Source organism: Megalobrama amblycephala, linkage group LG19 (genome assembly GCF_018812025.1).
Source record: "Megalobrama amblycephala isolate DHTTF-2021 linkage group LG19, ASM1881202v1, whole genome shotgun sequence".
Classification (NCBI taxonomy): domain Eukaryota; kingdom Metazoa; phylum Chordata; class Actinopteri; order Cypriniformes; family Xenocyprididae; genus Megalobrama; species Megalobrama amblycephala.
The window spans coordinates 35,887,937-35,912,118 of NC_063062.1; the positions used below are offsets into that span (position 1 = coordinate 35,887,937).

At 35.0% G+C, this 24,182-nt stretch overlaps 1 protein-coding gene and 1 long non-coding RNA gene across 2 annotated transcripts; both read right to left on the minus strand.

Annotated features, from left to right (window-relative positions):
• Positions 1-743: 743 nt before the first annotated feature.
• LOC125253811 (latent-transforming growth factor beta-binding protein 1-like) lies at positions 744-17,246 on the minus strand. The gene is made up of 4 exons (XM_048167951.1): positions 16,815-17,246; positions 9,565-9,635; positions 5,615-5,897; positions 744-1,002 (listed from the first exon to the last, which is right to left on the minus strand). Exons 1-4 carry the CDS (start codon positions 16,991-16,993, stop codon positions 762-764), a joined length of 774 nt encoding a protein of 257 aa, XP_048023908.1. The 5' UTR covers positions 16,994-17,246; the 3' UTR covers positions 744-761.
• Positions 17,247-17,631: 385 nt separating this feature from the next.
• Positions 17,632-20,946, minus strand: LOC125253725. Its single transcript, XR_007181534.1, has 2 exons — positions 20,877-20,946; positions 17,632-17,984 (listed from the first exon to the last, which is right to left on the minus strand). It is a non-coding gene; the product is annotated as an uncharacterized LOC125253725 (long non-coding RNA).
• Positions 20,947-24,182: the final 3,236 nt, after the last annotated feature.

Below are 24,182 nucleotides of genomic sequence, written 5' to 3' on the forward strand. Positions count from 1 at the left end.
TACACACTAACTAAAGTTAGAAAAGTGAAATCATAATCAACCTCCCCTTTAATGATAGTTAACTAATGCCAACTAATGAGACCTTATAATAAAGTGTTACCCTATTTTGTAGAGCTTGGCATAACTAGAAAATTGTATATTCATAATAAAAAAGCTCAAGAACGTTCCATTAATTTACATGACTTTTACAGGTCTAGAAATCACACTTTTAAAATGAAGCTTCCTCACATATCCAGATTTTTCCAGACCCTGGTTCTTTGAAGAACACAAGCTGTTGTTGAGGGACTGAATTTAAATAAGAAATAAGAAAATTGAAATAAGAAATATATCATCTTGAAGCCCCCTTAGAAGTGTGCTGAGGCCCCTATTGGCGCCCAGACCCCTGGTTGAGAACCAGTGTCTTAAAATGTACAATGGGAATTGTTTTCAGTAAGTTTTATTAATATAACTGTTCGAACCATTCGGTACGAATACGCACAACGTTACACCCCTACTACATAGCTATAAATATTCTGTGAAACAAACAGTCAGATTGTTTGGGCTATGATTTGGTTATAATAATGATATCTCTTGACTTTTGATTGCAGCCTTGATACATTTTTTGAGATTTAATTTGCTATTTCAGAAGAGGCAAAGTCAGTTTGCTCTTCATTGAATCTCATTGCCGTCTAGAAAGAAATCATTTAGGTATTAACATGATCTCATTTGAAACTTTCTTTCCTACAGGGAAGGATATGAGGTGAATGTTTTCCCTAAAACATTTAATTTTTAACAATTTTCCCAGCTAGCTTGGACTGACCTGCTGTGTAAACGAGTGTGTACTGGCCGCGTTGAGTGTGAAAGGTTTTGGTGCTGGAGAGTTTGGTTGCTCCAGTAGAGGATGAAGACTCCAGTCTGTTGCGCTCGGACTCAATGTATTTCAGTATAACGCTTGTGATCTTCTCTCCACCTGTTCCATTGGATAGCACTCTCTTCAACAGGACTGACTGGGCCTCTTTTAAACTGCAACACAAAGCAAAATAAATAAATAAATACATAATATGTATGTATTTTTGAGGTTATGTAAATGCAAATATAATCAAACTTCACAAACTATGGTGTCTCGTACTATGTGTCAACTATTGTAATTGTACATTTATTACTATTGTGCAATCTCCTTCAAGACGTTTTAAACTAAAAGCCATTCAAGTGGCCGGAAATTTCTGCTTTTAATTCAAATTGTACTTAATGGCCCATTAAAATAATGAAAAGAACTCCACTGCAAACAGAGAGACGTTACCAACTTTCTTGCAGTGGTTTCCTGTACAACTGTATGCCCGAGTTGATGCTAATGTGGCAAACCTTTTTCAAATCCACAGCATGGACTTAGAAAGCATGCATGAGCATGAGCATGAGCTCATTTTCCCAAACAGAGATAATTTACAGTGAAAACAAGCTGACGTGAGCTTGGGTCAACAGCAAACAGCCTATAAAACATGCATATGGCCATTTCCATTTTACATGCAACCTTCCCAACTCTGCATGTGTCATACACACACTCACTCTGCATAAACACCCTCGGAGACACAGCAGGAGATGATTTGAGAGGGGACTCATTCACAGAAACCCATGATAAAGGACAACTGGATAGGTCCTAATACAGAGCCCTGAGGGACTCCTAGATTTGCACTGAACTCCAGCAAATGAACCATAATGATAATAAGTCTTATACTGTATTTTTTAAAATATAGAACACATCTCTGAATCAAAAAAAAAAAAAAATCTTCCAAGTGCAATATATTTTTTTGACCATGTCAAATTTCTGTCTTTGGGGTGCACTAATATTTCGATTATTTATTTCATGCTTTGGAACAATCCTCTTAAACAGCTAACAAGCATGGGACATTTCCTAAAAACCTCACTGTGATGATTTACTACCTTTTAGAGAACATTTCAGACAAAGAGGTTTCTAAAATATATACGTAGATCAAATACCTTTCATAGCAGACATATGTAAGCATTCATATCTTACTTGAAAAGCCATGGAAATAAAAGCACAACTTGCTTGCTTTATCGATTCTGGGTTTAGTTGCCAGGCTCGGGACTTTCAAAAACAGAGGACTTATCTGACAAATCTAGTTCACACACTGAATGTGATATAAAAACTGTTGAAAGATGAGGAAATTGCAGGCTGTCAGCACAGAGTGTGTATGCAACATTGGCCCGTCAGGTAGATCATTGAAACTGACCCATAAATGGAGTCTTTCAATAGTCTATTGTTAGAGAACTGTTTCCACAGGGCAGGCCCTTCCTTCCCAAGCTTAGATTCAGCAGTGGACTTGCTCAACAGTCTGAGATCATTGCAGAGTCTGAGTGGGTCTGATTGGCCTCAAAAAAGGCTGTAAATCTCTCAAACTAGGACACAAAACCAAAATCTATTGGTTTAGAGTAAGGTTTAATGTTGCCAAAATATACTTTTTTTTTTTTTTGATAAATAAAAACTTGAGGGTTTAAAAAAATACTTACATTATGGTCAAATTTTTTGTTTTGTTTTTTTTTGCCCTTAATGCCTTGGCAATTTTTCCTTGAAAATGGTATTGTATACTGATAATTTTCAAGGGATTTTATCAAAGTTATAAATTCCAGGATTCGGGACAACACTAGTAATGATATTTCAAATAAGTTCTACTTTAACTTTATTGCATGAAAACTAGCATTTTAAAATTTGAAATTGTGTTGATTCTTCTCAGGCAATATTATCATGCAAACTGAAAACTCCACAAGATATTTCCACAAGTTTTGTTTATTATTATTCCGGCTATTTCGCCAACAAACTCGCATTAAGATCATTAACTAACATCACTAAACTGACCTGTTATGTTTTGTGGATCTCCTTCAGGGACCCCTGAGTGAAAACCCTGGCATTATACAACAGGCTAAACACTTTTCTTGTCTTTTATAAATGTTAAAACCTGTCCTCTAAATCAAGATGTTGCAAGATGATTCCTTGGTGTGACATAAACTACTTCTTAACCATGACCGCATATACGCTTTCTCGAGTAAATATATTCCATCTTGAATATCAAAGCTCTGATCAGAGACCTCCAAGGGACAAGACTTCTTAACTTTATGGTATTCGTTGCCCCATCAATCTGAGATCAGATGAGGTGTGGCTCTCCAATCATAACACTTTTCTTCAGTACCTTTTGTTCTTTTGCATCCTCTGTCATCTGAATACAGTATAAAAGAAGCATCTGCCTATGGGGCAGCCAGTCAAAACAAATATGTCAGTTTGAGGTTGAGCAGTACATCTTCTACTCCACATTATCCACCTTGGCAAAACATTAGGTGAGATTAGAGATAGTGTTATTTTTCATTTCAGGGTGGAGAGTGAGCGGTGAGAAGATAAGGGTTACTTAAGGTCTCTGTATAAAGAAAGAACAAATATACCTAACATCAGTGTATACAAATGTTGCAGTTGTTTACCATTTGGATGGAATTATAATCCTTTAGAATCCCTCAAGAAGCTTTGAGTTCAAAAGTAATCTTCCTACTACATCAGATGGGAAAGAAGAGCATTCAAACAACGACATTCTCGAATGTGCAAGTTTTACAATCTTGTGCTGCAGTGCAGTGAAGTAGAGTCAGATGGGTATTTACAGTAGATATGAATTTGGAGTATGAGAGCGCCGCCTGTAGGCAAATCCTAGTAACACACATAATTTGTTTCTTTTGTGAAAGGAATGTCTACATACTGGATTAAAAAATCTTTGGTATGGGGAACATATTTACTATTAACTAAAACTTTTGCATCAGTAAACTCTTAATTTACTACTTATTAATAGTTAGTAAAGTAGGTGTTAAGTTTAGGTATTGGGTAGGATTAAGGGCTGAAGAATATGCAGAATAAGGCATTAATATGTGCTTTAATAAACAGCCAATATGCAAGCTAATAAGCAACTGTAAAAAAAGAATTGTTGGTTTAACTTAATAAAGTAAGTTACCTGGTTAATTTTGAGTTCATTGACATTAAAAATTTAAGTTAATACAATGAAGGCGATTGGTTTAATCAACAGAAACTCAAAATATTATGTTGTCTGAACTACATTAATTATCTAAGTTCGACAAAAGTTTGACAAAATAAATTATCATGAAATGATAAATATATTTTTTACAGAATAGTTAAAAGTGATAATTGTTCCCTCACAACATTCAGCAAATTAAAAGTACATTGTAAATATTGTTTAGATCTATATTACTTTCCTTCTGTTTGTTTATTTGTGTGCTTTATATTTTAATTGGAAAACTTAATTTCCTCTGGAAAATTGCTGTTTTAAGTATATTTTTAACACTGGGTAAGATATGGGGAAAAAGTGACAGTGCCTTTATCTGTATGTTTAGTCAAAACACGCACTGTTAACTGTAATTTTTCCACTTTGTGGCAGCAAATCGTGAACAATTGTTTTATAAACACTTAAAGTCGCACCATGTCATTTTTTCCATATAACAAAACTGTATAACCTAAAGAAATGATTAGTAATTTAAATAAGTTTAAAATTAAAAACTCCAAACATAAATGATTTGCTGAGTTGAACAAAAACTTCAAAAAGTCCAATTCCACTGTTATACTGGATGTTTAGGAAGACAAAAATGAGGCAGTGATACATAAACATTAAAAATAACTTCAATAATTACCAGTGTAAGCTAGAAGCACTTTTTGAATTTGAAAGTTAAAGGGGATCTATAATGCCCCTTTCACAAGATGATATATAATACTGTGTGTCTGTGAAGTTTCAGCTCAAAATACCCTGCAGATCATTTATTATAGCTTGTCAAATTTGCCCCTATTTGGGTGTGAGCAAAATCACACCTTTTTTTGTGTGTGTCCCTTTAAATGCAAATGAGCTGCTGCTCCCGCCCCCTTTCCAGAAGAGGGTGGAGCTTTAACAGCTCAACAACAACAAAGCTGGAGAATCTCACGCAGCCAAAATGAGGATTGTCAGTAACGGTGTTCAGCCTTACATTGTTCAAACCGGAGTCGACACTGATGGAGAGACTCAGGAAGAAGTTACAACTTTTAGACGTTTCTGAATGGTTAGTGGATAAATTGATGTAGTTGCTGTGGAGTTGATTCAACTCATCCACTAGCATGTGCCGTCATGTTCATCTTTTGTGTTGAATTGACCCTCGTTTGTGAAGCAGTCCGGCGTAAAATGATGGCATGTCAACAACACTCTACTACAACAACTCTTCCTCTTCTCTAAAGCAGCCCAACATGGCCCCGCCCCCTTTGTTGTGTGTTCTCGGGGGCGGGGTTTATGTAAATCTTAGGGTTAGTGATGTCAGTAACCCAGGAAGAAGCTCGTTGTAGTTCCTACCAGCTGTTTGTTGTAGTCCTTAAAAAGTGATTTCTGTTAAGAAAATATCTCCCTTTGCATTGAACTTTGAGTGTCGTAACTTTGCAGATGTTGTTTATGATCAAACAGCAACATTACACACTAATTAAAGTTAAAAAAGTGAAATCATAATCGAGAACCCCTTTAAGATATTTCTGTACACTGCAATTATTCCTTTCCTAAAATAGCTATTGATGTGCTTTCCAAGCCACTGTCTCACTTGTGAAGAGTTCACTCACCTGGGCGGTTGCCAGCGTAATGAGTATGTCATTCTTGCATCTGGGTTGGAGGCAGATGTGGAGATGTTGGGTTGGATGGTGGTGGATACACGTGTTGCCGTGGTAACTGTTGCCACGGCAGCGGTTGAGTGTAAGATGGGACCAGGCTGTGTCTCAAACCAGGTGCTCAGGGTTGGGTTGATATTAACATGTTCACAGCGATGGCCGTGGAAGCCTGGACGACACTGACAGATGTTCGGCCGGCGACAGACTGCTTTATTATGGCAGCGCGGGTGACATCTTGCTAGTGTGAGAACAACAGAGAATGGCATGTCAAGCTATATTATTTTCCCAATCAAATCCCATGACATCTTTTTTAGAGTGTGATTTTATTGGACACAACACATTTCAGTTGAAAACTGGAAGTATTTTGAGTTGCACTGGCCCTTTAATGACACATGGGTCAAGGGGTTAGTTATTAGCTGGTAAATCTAGCTACATAAGGATTAGGAAGGTGTGGATTATAATGAGAAAGCTGAGGGGCTGGATTAATTGTGCAACTGAGCTCAGGCGCTGCCTCAACATGGCATTCAAAGGTTTGGCCTACTTACAGTAAAGGATTGTTATAATGTTCAGGCATCCATAAATACATTTTACTGCTGAAAGTAAGATGCGTGAACATAATATACATAAAAATCTTTAACATATTATCTAGCCCACATGAGCCTAATAAAATCATTCCATAAAACAAATAAAGATGCAAAGGGAACAATGAACAGTGGAAACAAATTAAGAACAGATTTTAATCTCCAACGTGAACTTATGTGCATTAATTGAAAACTGAATATGGACTCAATTAAGTAACACAAAATGTTTTCATTAAATGCCTGTCAAATGGGAACACACAGGCTGAGGGGTTTCATCAATAATCATCTGCTTGACTTACATAAAACACTTAATAATGGTAATAACAGGATATTTCATTAATGCAATACAGAATCAGAATTGGTTGACTGTAAATGCGGCCATATGGAGCAAACGATAGATAAAAAGCGAGCAGGGGTGCGTTTCCCGTACAACAACGTAATTTGCTGCTTCACTACCATACACAGTAAAATCCCCAGAGTTAAATCAACTCTGCTCAGAGTACATATGGTCCCTCTCTAAATAGTGTTAAAGTAACACTGAAGCAGAGTTAAAGTTAATGAGATAATTAAGCAATTAATATGGCTGTGACTGAAGTCAGTTGTAGTTCTTGTGTTACTCTTTTCTTCAGTGATTGTTAACAGCAGGTGTTCATCACTAATGCACAATCATCACTTAATTAATTGCTTAATTATCTCATTAACTTTAACTCTTCTTTAGCGTTATTTTAACACTATTTAGAGAGGGACCATATGTACTCTGCGCAGAGTTAATTTAACTCTGGGGATTTTGCTGTGTAGTTCAACTAGCTAGTCACGACTGTTTCCCGAAACCATATTGTCGCAAACCTGTCGTTCAGCCATTCTGGTTAATGATGTCATGCAGGAGGTGGAGTAATAACTTTGAAATAATTCTAGATTTTTTGCTATAAATTACAGACATTGCATCTGAGGACTAATAAAATAAAATATGACAAGATCTAAACTGTGTCAGAAAAAATAATCTTAATTATGTCAGATAACACTTAAGCAAAACATGGTCAGGTCAAAGTGTCTGAATAATTTTTGGTTCCAAATTTTTATCAGTCTTACTGGTAGTCCACTGTATGAATAATTTTTGGGTATAATATGTCACAGTTTACTTTATTTTGCTATCCTCACTTACATAAATATCCTGCATATATATATATATATATTATGAATATTGTGTAAATAAAGGTTGTGAGTCAGTGGTTCTTTTTCTAGATTTTTTGCTATAAATTACAGACATTGCATCTGAGGACTAATTCTTATTTTTCTCAGTTATTTTGCTTAATTTCCAGATTCAATCATAGGCTCGTTTTCGTATCGCGTACGCACATGCAAAAATGGTGCTTAAAATCTCTTCACAAACTAAAATATGTAAATGACATTTGTATATATTTGAAATAAAAGATATACACTGTACTAAATGTCAGCTTGCTTATTTTGCTCAAGATAATGATTTGTTAAGTCTACATGTCATAAAAACAAGAAACTGTTCTTCTAACCACAGCTTGAGAGCTGTCGATCCAACCACACAAGTCTGCGATGCAGTTTGCGAATGTTCATTTGAACGATGGTTTCTGGAAACACCAAATCGTGTTAGTATGTTAGTTGGCTAACGATGCTTTTGGGAAACGCACCCAAGATTAGTTATCTTAGTAGACTGAACGTTACAAAAACGACTTGGAGGACTTAAAGAGATGAACAAAAGTCTTTGGAACAACATGATAATTAATGACAGAATTTTCATTTTTTGGGTGAACTAACCCTTTAAAACAATTGCAAGGTTTGTTTTGTAACTTCATTGGTTCTGTTGAACTGAAAGCTCAGTGGTTTAGAGCAGCGGTTCTCAACCAGGGGGGCTCAGCAAACTCCCAAAGGGGACGCAGGATGACTCTATTGTTATTATTAATTTATAAACATAATTAAAATAATTAAAATCCTATTTTAAAAATCCTATTTATCATATATATATATATATATATATATATATATATATATATATATATATATATATATATATATATATATATATATATATATATACATATATACAGTACAGTCCAAAAGTTTGGAACCACTAAGATTTTTAATGTTTTTAAAAGAAGTTTCGTCTGCTCACCAAGGCTACATTTATTTAATTAAAAATACAGTAAAAAACAGTAATATTGTGAAATATTATTACAATTTAAAATAACTGTTTACTATTTGAATATATTTCACGAAGTAATTTATTCCTGTGATCAAAGCTGAATTTTCAGCATCGTTACTCCAGTCTTCAGTGTCACATGATCCTTCAGAAATCATTCTAATATGATGATCTGCTGCTCAAGAAACATTTAATGTGTACAATTGTACAAAATATTTGTGTACAATATTTTTTTCAGGATTATTTGATGAATAGAAAGTTCAAAAGAACAGTGTTTATCTGAAATCTAATCTTTTGTAACATTATAAATGTCTTTACTGCCACTTTTGATTGATTTAATGCATCCTTGCTGAATAAAAGTATTCATTTCTTTAATTTCTTTTCAAAAAAATAAAAATAAAAATTCTTACTGACCCCAAACTTTTGAACGGTAGTGTATAATGCTACAGAAGCTTTGTATTTCAGATAAATGCTGTTCTTTTGAACTTTCTATTCATCAAGGAATCCTGAAAAAAAAAGTACACAACTGTTTTCAACATTGAAAATAATCATAAATGTTTCTTGAGCAGCAGATCAGCATATTAGAATGATTTCTGAAGGATCATGTGACACTGAAGACTGGAGTAACGATGCTGAAAATTCAGCTTTGCATCACAGGAATAAATTACTTTGTCAAATATATTTAAATAGTACACAGTTATTTTAAATTGTAATAATATTTCACAATATTACTGTTTTTTACTGTATTTTTAACGAAATAAATGTAGCCTTGGTGAGCAGAAGAATCTTCTTTTAAAAACATTAAAAATATTAGTGGTTCCAAACTTTTGGACTGTACTGTATATATATATATATATATATATATATATATATATATATATATATATATATACTATTATATTATGAATATTGTGTTGGGCAGTGGGGGCCTTTAATAAATAAAGGTTGTGAATCAGTGGTTTAGTACATGTTTCCCCTTCTGTGAAGTTGTTACAGCTCGCAGCCGTGCTGACACTTCAGCTCATTGCCTCATTTGAAAAATCAGACAAATGAAGAGGATTTGAGCCAGATGAAATACTGGCAGCCGTATATATCTGTCTGTCTGTCTTTCTATGAACATAAAACCATCTGAATGGCCCTGAAAAGATACTCACGTTTTGTGCACTGCTTGGTCTTGGGGTTGACTAGCCATGAATAACAGCACCTGGTGCCACAAACGTTGGGCCTGGAGAAAGACGGACAAAGATCAGGAGTGTCAGAGTGAGAGATCAAGGGTGAAGCTCTAGGAGTGACAAGAACAAAAATATAAAAAAGTAGAGGTCATCACATGCCACACTGCACAAACATGGAGTCTGCATTTGCTTAAAATTGTGGAATAAACTTCATTTGCATCAAAAATTCACTTTCATTTCACCCTTTTCCAGGCTCCACGCCAAATCAATCTGTCCAGCATAATCACAATTTAACCACTTCTGAAAGGACATCTTTAAAAGACTTACAATCCGTGGCCCTGGGCCCCTTAAGATGCATTGGACTGAGTGAATAGCCTTGGGTTTAAGCTGACCCTTCACCCCGTGTTGTATTCAGCTTGGACAAATAGCGGCGATGAATAAAAATGAAGGGGGGAGCGAGTTTGTTATAGACGCCCCCCTCGTTGGGCCTCCGTCCTCCCTGTGCCTACGCACATGAGAAATATTGTTTTTCCCACAGTGGCGTTGGCTGTCCCGTCTGGTGGGTAAACTTTGCTGGATTAAGAGTCTTCTTTCAGACTCCTGGCCCGCATCTGTTTATCTAGCTGCTTTTGGGAGAAAAGGCAATTAGCACACTAACACAAGCCGAGCCGGTCCTGAACGCTTGCTTGAAAAGCAGCGGCCAGCGCGCATAAACCTGACCCTTCTGCAGCGTCGGGTGGGATTTGCTAATTAGTTACAGTATGTGCCTTTATTGTATGGCTTCTGAAGGGACACTGTTGGAACTTGCCAGTCCGAGGGATGATGTGCAGCGTAAGCCGATTGAGACAGAGCCAGCATTGGACGATCCAGGCTACGTGGAGGTCAGAATGACCTATAACCTTCCAAGAGGGATCAAAGCTACACTCTAAAAACTAATTCAGGGGACCTTTAGTCATTACTTAAATATATATATTGTTGTGAAATAAAAAATCAAGTTCTGAAATGCTGTTAGACTTTTTACTTGTAATTGTTATTTTATTGAGCTTGGATGACACACAAATTATGCCTATTGATTCGATATATACTATCATGACTTGTCATAGTTTAACATTTTCAATTAATCAAAAATGTATTTAATTTTAAGTTCTGTTAATGTAAAATACAATCTGATGATGTGTAAACGCGTTTCATCGTTCAACACTTCTTTTAATTTAACTGAAACTGGGCTGGGATTTATATTTCCCATCATGCTTTGCCCATGGCACTTGAAAGGGAGAGTAAATGCTAAAATTAAGTGTTATAAAATAAAATGTTTTTTGCACAAGATTAATGGTAAGGGAGATTTAGCAGTAATTAGTGTTTTGTTATGCTAATTTAGAAGAGTTTCTGTTAATGTGGGTTTTTGGAGATTTACCATCATGGTGACAAGCGGTGCTTGGTAAGTTCATGTTACTTAGAAATGTTTTATTGTGTCCAAAAAGCATCTTCACCTTACTTAAAACATTATGTTGGATCAACTTAAATAGTTGCATTCATGTTGACAATTATTACGTTCATATTACTTAGAAATGTGTTTTTATTGTGGCAAAAAAACGTCTTCACCTTACTTAAAACATTATGTTGGATCAACTCAAAGTATTGCTTTGAATTAATGTAATTCTCCCAATTGGCTTAATTTAAAAATTCTAGTGGAAAATGTTAACATATTTTTTTTTTTGTTGAACCAATGTTTTATTTTTTAGAGTGTAATTCAGCACACACAGACTTTGAGATTTAACTAAAATCACTAATTAAAACCGCATGATCATTATTTGAGCTTTAAACTTTTCTGTTGATTTTATGCTACTTTTTTTTTTTTTTTTAAACAGCTTGTCAATGAGATACCAAAATGCATTTGTGAAACAATACAAAATGGCAAATTTTTGCCAATTTTGGAGTGTATATTTACACTAAGTGTAAATAGCCTGTCTTGTTGACAAAGTCTATTTACACTAACTCCACCCACCAATGTCTAGTTGGGCCAAACAAGATTAAAATCGATGCTCGCCACTCAACGTCTGCAGTGGTGTTGGTCGTAGGGAGAAAGGCTTTTGACGTAATCGACCCGAGTTCGAACTCGTTCTTCTCTCTTTTCTATGGAAGCTTGCTTCTGCCACTAAATAAAAAAATTAAAATTCGGACTTTTTTCTCACAAATTTGCATCTCACAATTCTGAGTTATAAAGTCAGAATTGCGAGACATAAAGTCTTTTTTTCTCACAATTATGAGTTTTTATCACACAATTCTGACTTTAACTTGCAATTCTCAGAATTGCGAGATATAAACTCACAATTGCGAGTATGTAAGTTTTATTTTTTTTTAGAAAATGATGGCTGGGATCATGTAGAGCTCTTTGAAGCTGCACTGAAACTGCATTTTGGACCTTCAACCCGTTGAACCTCAGTGTCCAATATATGGAGAAAATGGAATGTTTTCCTCAAAAACCTTTATTTCTTTTCAACTGAAGAAAGGAAGACAGACATCTTGGATGACATGGGTGTGAGTAAATTATCAGGAAACTTGAATTCTGAAGTGAACTAATCCTTTTACAGCTCAGGAGTATGAGTTGAATGAACCACATGAAACTTTTATTTTGAGTTTTTGAAGGCTTCAGTGCTCATTTTTGCATATAAAAAGAGCGAAAAGTACAATCTTCTTTGTAAAAGAGAAAGCCAAACTTGTTTGAAACAACATGACGTGAGTAAATGATGACATTGTTTTCATTTTTGGCTGAACTGTCTCTTTAAACTGAAGCTGTGCTAAGATGTCTCATAACACTGAGACCTTTTACCACCAGTCTGTCTGTCTGTTCTCTAAATAAATCCTTGACCCTTCACTGGACCCAAGCAGGGAAGTTTCTGCACTGACAGAATGGAAAGTCGCCATCAACTTTTGTACCCAGTTTTGGTTTTAATATGGAGTCGACACCTAAACGATACATTCCCATTGAGACGTGAGTGATGTTTACAGAGCTGAGAGAGGATCCCATTAGAGCAAGACTTGATAGTGATCGAAGACGTCTGTGTTTATTCTGTTCACATGGCTACAGCGGACAACTTTTTTCATATAGTCAAAAAGTATTGGGGGCATGTTAAAGGGATAGTTCACCAAAAAAAATAATGTTCAAAGCTGCTTTTTTCCATACAATGAAAGTAGATCGTAACTAGAAAAGGCATTGATTAACACTGACTTTGAGAGCAGCTTGGACATTCTGCTAAATATCTGTTTGTGCTCCACAGTAACAAAAATTGATGGGTTGAAAATGGACAAACCCAATGATTGGGTTGTTTTAAGCCAGAAGTTGGGTTAAATGTTTGCCCAACCTGCTGGGTAGTTTTATTTAACTCAAAAATTACTGTATTGCTCACTTAAAATGAACCCAAAATATGTTGGAAATTAACATTTATTAACATGTTTAATAAATGAACATTTATTAATAAGTTTAATGAATAATAATTAAACAATAACATTTATTAAATTGCTTATTAATGAATGTTCAGCTTTTGATTATTATTATTATTATTGCCTCTAGCAATTATGTCTGATTTTAAATTTCCAACCTATTTTGGGTTCATTTTAAGTCAGCCATAAAGTAATTTTTAAACAATAGTTGAGTTAAATAAAACTGCCCAGCACATTGGTCAAACATTTAACCCAATCGCTGGGTTTGTCCATTTTCAACCCAGCTTGGGTTATTGTTAACCCAGCATTTTTAGAGTGCACCTTTAGAAAGTATAGTGTATTAAAACACATGCCAAACCACCAGTTGCAGATGTAACAGGGAATCTGCAAATATTATAATGCATTTTAACTTATAATTAACTTTTATTTACAGATTAACTCACAATTATTTACGAAAAGACATAATGCATTATAACATACATTATAAATACCTTTATAAAGCATTATACATAAAAGCATAGGCGTAATTTTGCGTAATTTCGCATGGGTCGATATTGTCCCTACCACTTTTTGAAACATCTCGCGGCACGGATGTACCTAATACACATGAAACATCTCCAGTTGACTAGCAGAGCATTCATTTCATTCGGTGATCTGGCAGTGTTATCACTCGTGCACAGTCCACACAGATGAACGCCACTGTTGTGTCGAATTTCGACCCCCTGCCAAATTACCTATAAAAAACCTATAATAAACTAATACTATTTAAAGGTCCCGTTTTTCGTGGTTTTTTGAAGCTTTGATTGTGTTTATAGTGTGCAATATAACATGTGTTCATGTTTCGCGTGTAAAAAAACACAGTATTTTTCACATACTTTACTTATCTGTATACCGCTGTTTCCACTGTCATAAAAACGGGCTGATGACTTCCTTGTTCTATGAAGTCCCTCCTTCAGAAATACGTAACGAGTTCTGATTGTGTCAGCGGTTCCTGTGTTGTGATTCGACAGCAGCTTAGCGAACCTTGCCCGGAAAGGTCACGCCTCTTACCATAACGTGGAGATGCACGCGCTCAGTGTTATTGTAAACATGTCTTTAATTTTACCCTATCAATTTGAGCCGGAATCAGACCCGGTGATTGGACTGCGGGATGAAAATAACAGCGTTTCGACGACATGGCGACAAACACAGTCTACAAACGCAACTCTTGTGTATTCCTGTGGGCGGAGGTTAGTCAAAAAACTGTTTTAGTGACGTCATTAAAGAAGGAAGTAGAGGGATGTAGTCCAAACTGGCCGTTCGATGTAGGTGACTTCTGTTAAATAAAATATCTCGCTTGGCACTGAACTTTGAGCTTTAAAATTTTACAGATTTTATTTATACTCTAACAACAACATTACACACTAACTAAAGTTTGAAACATGGGATCACGAAGAACGGGACCTTTAAGGATGATTATGTTGGCTTTTGGGTATCATGTAAAAAATAAAACATCTGTTCTTTACCAGCTGCTTTTGCACCCACATGTATCTCATTCCCTCGGCCTACAGCTCTCTGTTTTCTCTGTGTGAGCAGAATGCAAAGAAACAAGGCAGTGAAGCGAAACTTTACATCTTCCAAACGAGCAAACCTCCACACCTCCAACACATTACTGGGAGCAGAGGCCGTAAAATAAAGATTGTAAATGAACCTTTTATATTTTAAAAATGTTATTTACATTTGTGCAACACAAAACAAAAAGGGTTTATAGTTTTCTTCTTGGCCCCGGCTGTTTTTTCCAGCACCTCGTAACAGAGAGCCGTGGAGAAGCTTCAATAAAACCTCAACCGCGGTCCTCAAGGTCAAACATGTGGGTTAACTGCCGGATTGTCACAAAGCTCCCACTTTGCTTGGCACCTCCATCAAAAAGGAGGAAATAATCATGTTTTTGTCTCTCTTTGAGATCTCAGAGGTGTGAAAGGCTCCGTTGATGCGCTCTGAAATGAAGCCATTTGCTGCGCTTGGCCTCCTGAACTGTTGAACCTGCATTCGGCCTGTCAGCTTTACTAAACTCCACAACAACGCCCTCCTTCTCCATCTAGGGCTGTGAAAACGCTACCATATTCCCGCTGCCTCCAAACCCCATTGCCCCGGGATGGACGTGTTTCCACGGTCAACGTCCTCGGTTGACCTGAAAGCACAATGACGTCCAGAGGAGGTGGGATTGTTACAGAAGAGCAGTGGTGCATCCTTGATGAACTCTTACAAAGGTTCAGTGGCATTTTGGCTCCGTCGAAATGAATATGAATAGAAGGGTAAGTAATTTCCTGCTCTGTTATGGCTTACAAAGACCAGTCACTAAGTCTCCAACTTTTCAGGATAATCATGAATTCCTCTCATTGCTTGAAGGATCAACACTTCCGGAGTGAGTCTAGAGAAACATCTGACTGAATGTTACCACTGTGAACAAAGACGGGCCAATGTTTTAATGTCATTCTGGTTCTATAAAGGACTTTGATTGAAGTAAAGTGCTCCGCTATGTCTCTCTGGGCCTATAAACTGCTTGTAAATGAAAGTTAGAGAAGCAGTGAAGAGAAAAACGGTTTAGATGGCCGGTCAAGATGAGGACGAGATGTGTAGTAAACAAGACGTTCTTCCTTTACACTCAATTGGGTTGAAAATGGACAAACCCAGTGATTGGGTTGTTTTGACCCAGCGGTTGGGTTAAATGTTTGTTTATGTTTATTTAAACCAATTATTGTTTAAAAATTACTAAAGGGCTGGCGTAAAATGAACCCAAAAAAGGTTGGAAATTAAAAATCAGACACATAATTACTACTAGAGGCAATAATAATAATCAAAAGCTGAACATTAATTAATAAGCAATTTAATAAATGTTTATTGTTTACTTATTTTTCATTAAACATATTAATAAATGTTCATTTGGGTTCATTTTAAGCAAGCAATACAGTAATTTTTAAACAATAGTTGAGTTAAATGAAACTACCCAGCAGGTTGGGTCAAACATTTAACCCAACCACTGGGTTTTGCCATTTTCAATCCAACTTGTGTTGTTTTTAACACAGCATTTTGTCAATAGTATCAGAAAAAAAAAATAAAAAATTGCAATAGAATTCCATTATTTCATTATTTGGAAGTATTATTTATATTATTTGGTGGGATTTGCATTTATGGTCCACCTTTACAAGGTCAAAAAAAAAAAAAAAAAAAAAAAAAAAATATATATATATATATATATATATATATATATATATATATATATATATATATTAAAAAATGTCAATGGGATTACTAATGGAATTCCAATCATTACTTGCAACCAATCCAAAAGGATCCTAATGGGATAGGAAAAAAAATCCCTTTGGAATCAGATTCTAGCAATTACAGAAAAATATGAATTTAGCTCATTTTTATTTGCTCCTCATGAAAGTTCTGCAAACCCTCCATCATTGAACCCGTTCTCTCTTAAAAATAAACAGTGAACAGTTGAACAGTTCTTAAAAAAATCTCTTTTTTTTTTTTTTTCTTAGAGTAAAGAACATTTTTAAAGAACCTTTTTCACTATAAAGAACCTATTTGTGGAATGAAAACGTTCTATGGATGTTAAAGGTTCTTAAAGGAACCAGACGCCAATAAAGAACCTTTATTTTTAAGAGTGTGCATTTATGTTCACTACATTTAAAAGCAATAATAGGCTATAATAAAAGTCTATTTAGTTTCCACATATATTCACCACAAACATGTCACCTTCATGTAAAGACTTTTGAGATCACTTCAATGAAGACACTTACCCTTTTAAATCTATCTGTATTGTGGTTGAGTTGGAGTGATGTCGGTGTCTCTGTGGTTTGCTCCTGCTTTGTGGAGGATGGATGAGATCAGGAGGCATCTGATGACTGACTGATGAGGAGTTTGCGATCGCCAGGGAAAGAAATGACATGCAAAATGAAAGCCTCCATAGTTCTGACATCGTTATTCCGACCTAGTGAGCTGCAACTGATGCGTTATCCAAAGTCGTTTTTGCTCTGAAAGCTAGTGAATATGGTGCGTCACCGCTGATGGCCCTCATTCGTTGTAACGGTGAATTGATTCTCTCCATCTAGACGCGCTGCTGCGAGTCCGGACGAGCGCACACTGACTCACATGAATGAAAGAGATGCGTGAAAACTTTGGGCCAATCAGAGTGATGTCTGTCTTGTAGCCAAGAGACAGCCAATCAGAGCTCAGACTGATGGAGCGGCGCGTGAGGAGTGTGGCAGATAGACACACATTTGGGTTGCATTTGCTTAGTGACATTTTTAGGAGGAGATTGGAGATATCAGAATTATTAAACTTATTAATAAATGTTAATTTCCAACAAATTTTGGGTTCATTTTAAGCAAGCAATACAGTAATTTTTAAACAATAGTTGAGCTAATTAAAACTACCCAGCAGGTTGGCCAAACATTTAACCTAACCACTGGGTTAAAACAACCCAATTGCTGGGTTTGTGCATTTTCAACCCAACTTTGGTTGTTTTCAACCCAGCATTTTTTTAAAGTGTATGTTTGCATGAAAGGAACCTAACTGATATGATTTCAATCTAAGAAAAAAATACCAACACCATGCTTAGCCTAAACTTCATTTACTTTGTCAGTCACAGCTATGCATCCAAACACTTTAACAAAAGATAAATAAAACATAAAGCATTGTCATGGGAAATATATTCCCAGGATGATCATCACCAAAGCAGTAAGGGCGTCCAGATGTCTGAAGGTTAGTGGTTGGGTGTCCAGTTGAAAGTAATGAACTTCTCTTCACACAGGGGTGTAAATGTACACTAACACCACTACTAGAAGGTTGAGGATGGTAGCAGTGACCCCAATAAGGCAGAATATTCTCTCTGTGGTCTCCTTGCTGCCGTCCGTGGCCTCCGGACCCTCATGAGCGGCTGCTGGTGTCGCTGCCTCTGTCGGTTGTTCCTGCGACAGAGCAAATATTCCCCTGTTCACATATGGATGGATTAACCATGCATCAGATTCCAAAATGTTTTTTTTTTTTTTTTTTTTTTGCAGTGATGCTGCAGAAGAACCACTTTTGGTTCCCAAAGAACTTATAGGGTTCATGAAAATCTGACTTTTTCCGCGATTTAAGGGTTAGTTCACCCAAAAATGAAAATTCTGTCATTAATGACTCACCCTCATGCCGTTCCACACCCGTAAGACCTTCGTTCATCTTAAGCACACAAATTAAGATATTTTTGATGAAATCCGATGGCTCAATGACATTTCCTCTCTCAAGATCCATTAATGTACTAAAAACATATTTAAATCAGTTGATTCATAACGCTCTGAAGCTTCCTGAAGCAGTGTTTTGAAATCGGCCATCATTATATAAGTCGTTATTTTGTTTTTTTGGTGCACCAAAAATATTCTCGTGACTTTATAATATAAATATTGAACCACTGTACTCACATGAACTGATTTAAATATGTTTTTAGTACATTAATGGATCTTGAGAGAGGAAATGTCATTGCTGGCTATGCAGGCCTCACTGAGCCATCGGATTTCATCAGAAATATCTCAATTTGCATTCTGAAGATGAATGAAGGTCTTATGGGTGTGGAACGACATGAGGGTGAGTAATAAATGACAGAATTTTCATTTTTGGGCGAACTAACCCTTTAAGTGCTATAATCGGGTCCCTGGTGCATCTAGCAACCCAGAAAGGGTGAAAAAGGACAACCTAGTAACTTTGTTTTGGTAAGTCTTTCTCTGCAAGCATGTGAAAAAACCTTCTCTCCTTGTGATGTAGGAACGGGATCCTTTTATAATATTACTGCTCCCTTGAATCTGTATGTTTCCACCCACGGCCCTGCCTGAACTGATCACTGATCTGTTAACAGCTATAATAGTAAACATACGAGTCTCCATAAACTCCTGGCATATGAGCCACTGAGGACGCAGTGGTGTCATTTTATTTATGAAGGGAATGTGTGCAGATGAATTCATATACCATTATGTGCAAGTCATTTTACACCAGACTGCTTTACACATGAGGGTCAGTAAAACAGGATTTGCACAGAAGTTGATTCTCAAAGATGGATCGATACCAAATGTCCATGATCCAATTTCATATATATTTTGTGATGTTTGCAAATTGTCTTTCTGAATGTTTTGTTAGCACATTGCTAATGTACTGTTAAATGTGTCTAAAGTGTTCTTACTGTATTCACAGAGACCAGAGCCATGTTGTTATTTTCATTTTTAACCCAAAAACACTTGCAATCTATAATTCATAAAAACAACTTCATTCTTATTGAGTCTCTCCAACAGTGTGTAGCTTTAGCCACGTTAGCCGTACAGAATGTTAGCAAACATCCACAAAACACATCCCATACCATGTGATCTGATATGCTGCATCACGAACAGTTTGTAATAATCCAATTTGAGAGTTATATTTGCTGTGTGAGCTTCACCTGTATTGTTTATGCCTCAGTCTCCAGCTTGGTAACAGGGAACATGAGCTTATTTGCATTTAAAGGTACACACACCAAATCAGCGCATTTTTTCTCCCACCTAAAAATAAGCAGCTAAAACATGGTATAATATAAATCCATGGGTATTTTGAACTGAAACTTTCTGGGGACACCTGAGACCTATATTACATCTTGTAAAAAGGGGCATAATAGATCACATTTAAAAGAACCTTTTTTTTAAGAACATTTTATTAATCTAATGAACCTTTTTCCACTACAAAGAACCTTTAGAGGTTCCATGGACTTTAAAGGTTCTTTATGGAACTTTCAATGCCAACCTATTTCAACAAATAACCTTTTTTTTTTCTTTGAGATTCTATATCAAGCAGTATAGCATAAAATTATCCATCTATTTAATGTTCTATTCAGTTTTTGAATTGACTGCTCTGAAAACTCAAGTTATGTGATTTTGAGTAACAGTGTATATATATATATATATATATATATATATAGATAGATAGATATAATATAAATATAAATAATTTTGTTCAAATTAATAAATTAATACTTTGATTTAGTAATTTATTACAATATTTAATATGGCAAACACTTAGATATTTGTGTTTAGTGCATAAAAATTTAATACGTATTTCTGTTCTTCCATTTACAAGAAACCCCTTTTATATTTGTTCTGTTGTGCATCATATCCACTAGATGGCACTAACAATCAAAGTAAATGTTTCACTAAACAGAACAGGACTGTGATTGATCAGCTTGAACAATTCAGTTAAAGCAAAGACACATAGAAGCACATTCTTAAGAAAGAAAGAAAGAAAGAACCTGAATAATAAAATGAAATAAACTCATCCTTTATTGTTGTCACATGACATAAATCTACAGTAGGTACTGATATTTCATTAATCAAATTACCTAAAGATTTACAGTGGGTACGGAAAGTATTCAGACCCCCTTAAATTTTTCACTCTTTGTTATATTGCAGCCATTTGCTAAAATCATTTAAGTTCATTTTTGTTCCTCATTAATGTACACACAGCACCCCATATTGACAGAAAAACACAGAATTGTTGACATTTTTATGCAGATTTATTAAAAAAGAACTTAAATGATTTTAACTTAAATGATTTTAGCAAATGGCTGCAATATAACAAAGAGTGAAAAATTTAAGGGGGTCTGAATACTTTCCGTACCCACTGTAAGTCATATGACAGGTTCATGGCAATTCATAACTATTTACATTTTGATGAACTGGTGGTGATTTCATCTTTGTTAAAATATAGTTATAAAATAGTTATGGCTCCTGATGAGATCAGTTATTTGTATTCTTCATGAAAAGCAACTGTGTCGGTCTGATCACACACACACCTGAGTTATTTACCTGAATCATGTCCTCCTGACCCATAGTTCTCCTGTTTGTTACACACACAGCTTTCACGTCTTTTCCGCTCTTCAGTGACTGCAGCACATGAATGTATGCCTCCTCCATGTCTCAGGTTTCCAAAGTCCTCACTCAGTGTCCCTCTTCAAATATGGAAGGGTGTCACATTCATCGTCGGGTCTTTGTGCTGGTTTTAGACTGGGGTTCAGATGAAGAATGGAAAGCCTCCTGCCGACATCACCAACACATTCTGTCTGAGCTCTGATGGACTTCAGCCTCTGACTGCTGAGAGCTTCAACAGAAACCTATGGAGACCAGAATGGCCCATGGTTTCAAAGGGCTTTCCTTACTCAATAGAGACATGGAGATTGATTGTGGTAGAAGGTCATTTATCTTCATTAAAGAAAGAAGGATTATGATGGAAGAGTTTGATAGTGTTCTTGTCATTTCAAACAGAAATAATTTGTCCTCAAGAGCTTATGATGACAATGTCAGATAAAAGACTTTCCTTGTGAAAAAAAGTATATTTTTAATATACTTTAAAGTGCAATGTTTTCAGACACTTAATTGCATGTTATTTAGAATTAAAGTAAAATAGTTTGCATTTATATTAAAAGCAGTTAGTGTTTTTTGACCCACTTAAGTAGGACTTAAAAGTGTACTTAAAATAACTTATTTACGGGATATTTTACTTTAAAACAATATACTTAGAATTACTTATATATTATAAAAGATATTTTTTATTTTGAAATTAAGATATTTTGATAAATAAAAAGTGTTTTGCATTTTTTTTTTTGACTCACTTAAGTAGGACTTCAGTACATCTTTATATGTAATTTTATAATTACTTCTGTTGTCTTTAATATATGGTTATTTATGTATTTATGGTAAACTAAGTATATACTTTAATGTTATTTCTATTTAAATGCATATGTCATGTAATTACATTATCAGTAATGAAGTTGCAATTTAGTACATTTGAAATGTATTAACTTTAAGTGTAATTTCAAATACACAGTGCAATTATAATCAAGTACTTTAGTACAGTAAGTCAGTAAACACATCAAAAACAAACACTTCTTTGAGGCATGACAAAAGATTATTAAATCAGAATGATTTAAAATCTACTTTAAATGGTTTAATTTTACATTACAGATTAAATAGTGTACTTACGTGTGCTCATAAACATAGTGTACTCTCTTTAAGTGCACTTAAGGGGCTTTTTATTGTATTAATATTATATTATCTGCAAGTACAGTTTTTGTTTAAATATACTGTTAAGATTTTAAGTACACTACAAGTGTACAGTACAATTAAGCACACTTCATTTTCACAGAGTGTTTTCTGCGCCAAAGAGGACTAAACAAGACTCGTCTGAACTCCATATGCTCTCTCAGACCATCTTTTGAAGGTGAATTGAATTCTTGTTTCAGTGCAGAAAGTTTAAGCCCTGTAGACCAGACTGATAAAGCCTGACACAGGACTAATTACACAAGGCCTCAGAGAGCCGGGGAGAGAAGGAGCGAGGCGTCCGGTGGGTCTGAAATGTTATAATGGGCAATTGTGGTAGTATTGCCACTTTGCACTTACCTGCACACATTTCTAATGAGCACTTGGGATGTAATTAGAGGTCAGAGGTCAGTGTTATATAACCCAGGGGTCAGTAGAGGACAGGATGAAGACAGATGGAGGAAGATGATGAGGAAAAATTAGACTCAAATGCTGCAACTACAGCTTTCAATTAATTTTTTTTTTCCCAGAAAACCACCCAGGAAGATCGATAATCTGACATTTTTACAGTAAAAATAATCAGTGCACCACAATAATTAGCTGAAATGTGTATTTGCATTCATCAAGAATTACAATGGACTGTCAACGCTTGGTGCTGTTTTTATTTATTGCCTTTTTTTTTTTTTTTTTTGCATCACATATTTTAGTAATCATCATAAATTAGGTATCATTTGAAAGCTTAAAAACTGAGATCATCCTGTGAAAACTGTTTTGAAATTGGACATTGCCTTACAATGGAAATGGTACTTTAAATACTTTTAGCAAGCTCCTCCCCCTAGTTGTCATAGTCATGTTTCATATTACAAAATTTATTTTAACTACTTTATAATCAAAACTTTGACAGTCAAAACTTTTCTAATCTTGGCAAAACACATATTGTTGGAAAGGTTTGAATCTCAAAGGTCTGAATATCTGAACTTTAATTTTTGTGATATCAACATCAAATATGGAACACAACTTGGTTAGACATGTAGCTTTGATTTTATATAAATTTTCAAGAAAAACTTATTTATATACCTATATAAATATATATATATATACAGTACAGTCCAAAAGTTTGGAACCACTAAGATTTTAAATGTTTTTAAAAGACGTTTTGTCTGCTCACCAAGGCTACATTTATTTAATTAAAAATACAGTAAAAACAGTAATATTGTGAAATATTATTACAATTTAAAATAACTGTTTTCTATTTGAATATATTTGACAAAGTAATTTATTCCTGTGATGCAAAGCTGAATTTTCAGCATCGTTACTCCAGTCTTCAGTGTCACATGATCCTTCAGAAATCATTCTAATATACTGATTTGCTGCTCAATAAACATTTATGATTATTTTCAATGTTGAAAACAGTTGTGTACTTTTTTTTCAGGATTCCTTGATGAATAGAAAGTTCAAAAGAACAGCATTTATCTGAAATACAAAGCTTCTGTAGCATTATACACTACCGTTCAAAAGTTTGGGGTCAGTAAGAATTTTTATTTTTATTTTTTTGAAAAGAAATTAAAGAAATGAATACTTTTATTGAGCAAAGATGCATTAAATCAATCAAAAGTGGCAGTAAAGACATTTATAATGTTACAAAAGATTAGATTTCAGATAAACACTGTTCTTTTGAACTTTCTATTCATCAAATAATCCTGAAAAAAAATATTGTACACAAATATTTTGTACAATTGTACACATTAAATGTTTCTTGAGCAGCAGATCAGCATATTAGAATGATTTCTGAAGGATCATGTGACACTGAAGACTGGAGTAACGATGCTGAAAATTCAGCTTTGATCACAGGAATAAATTACTTTTTGAAATATATTCAAATAGAAAACAGTTATTTTAGATTGTAATAATATTTCACAATATTACTGTTTTTTACTGTATTTTTAATTAAATAAATGTAGCCTTGGTGAGCAGACGAAACTTCTTTTAAAAACATTAAAAATCTTAGTGGTTCCAAACTTTTGGACTGTACTGTATATATATAGTTACGTCCTTTTGCTCTGTGTGTATTTGTTT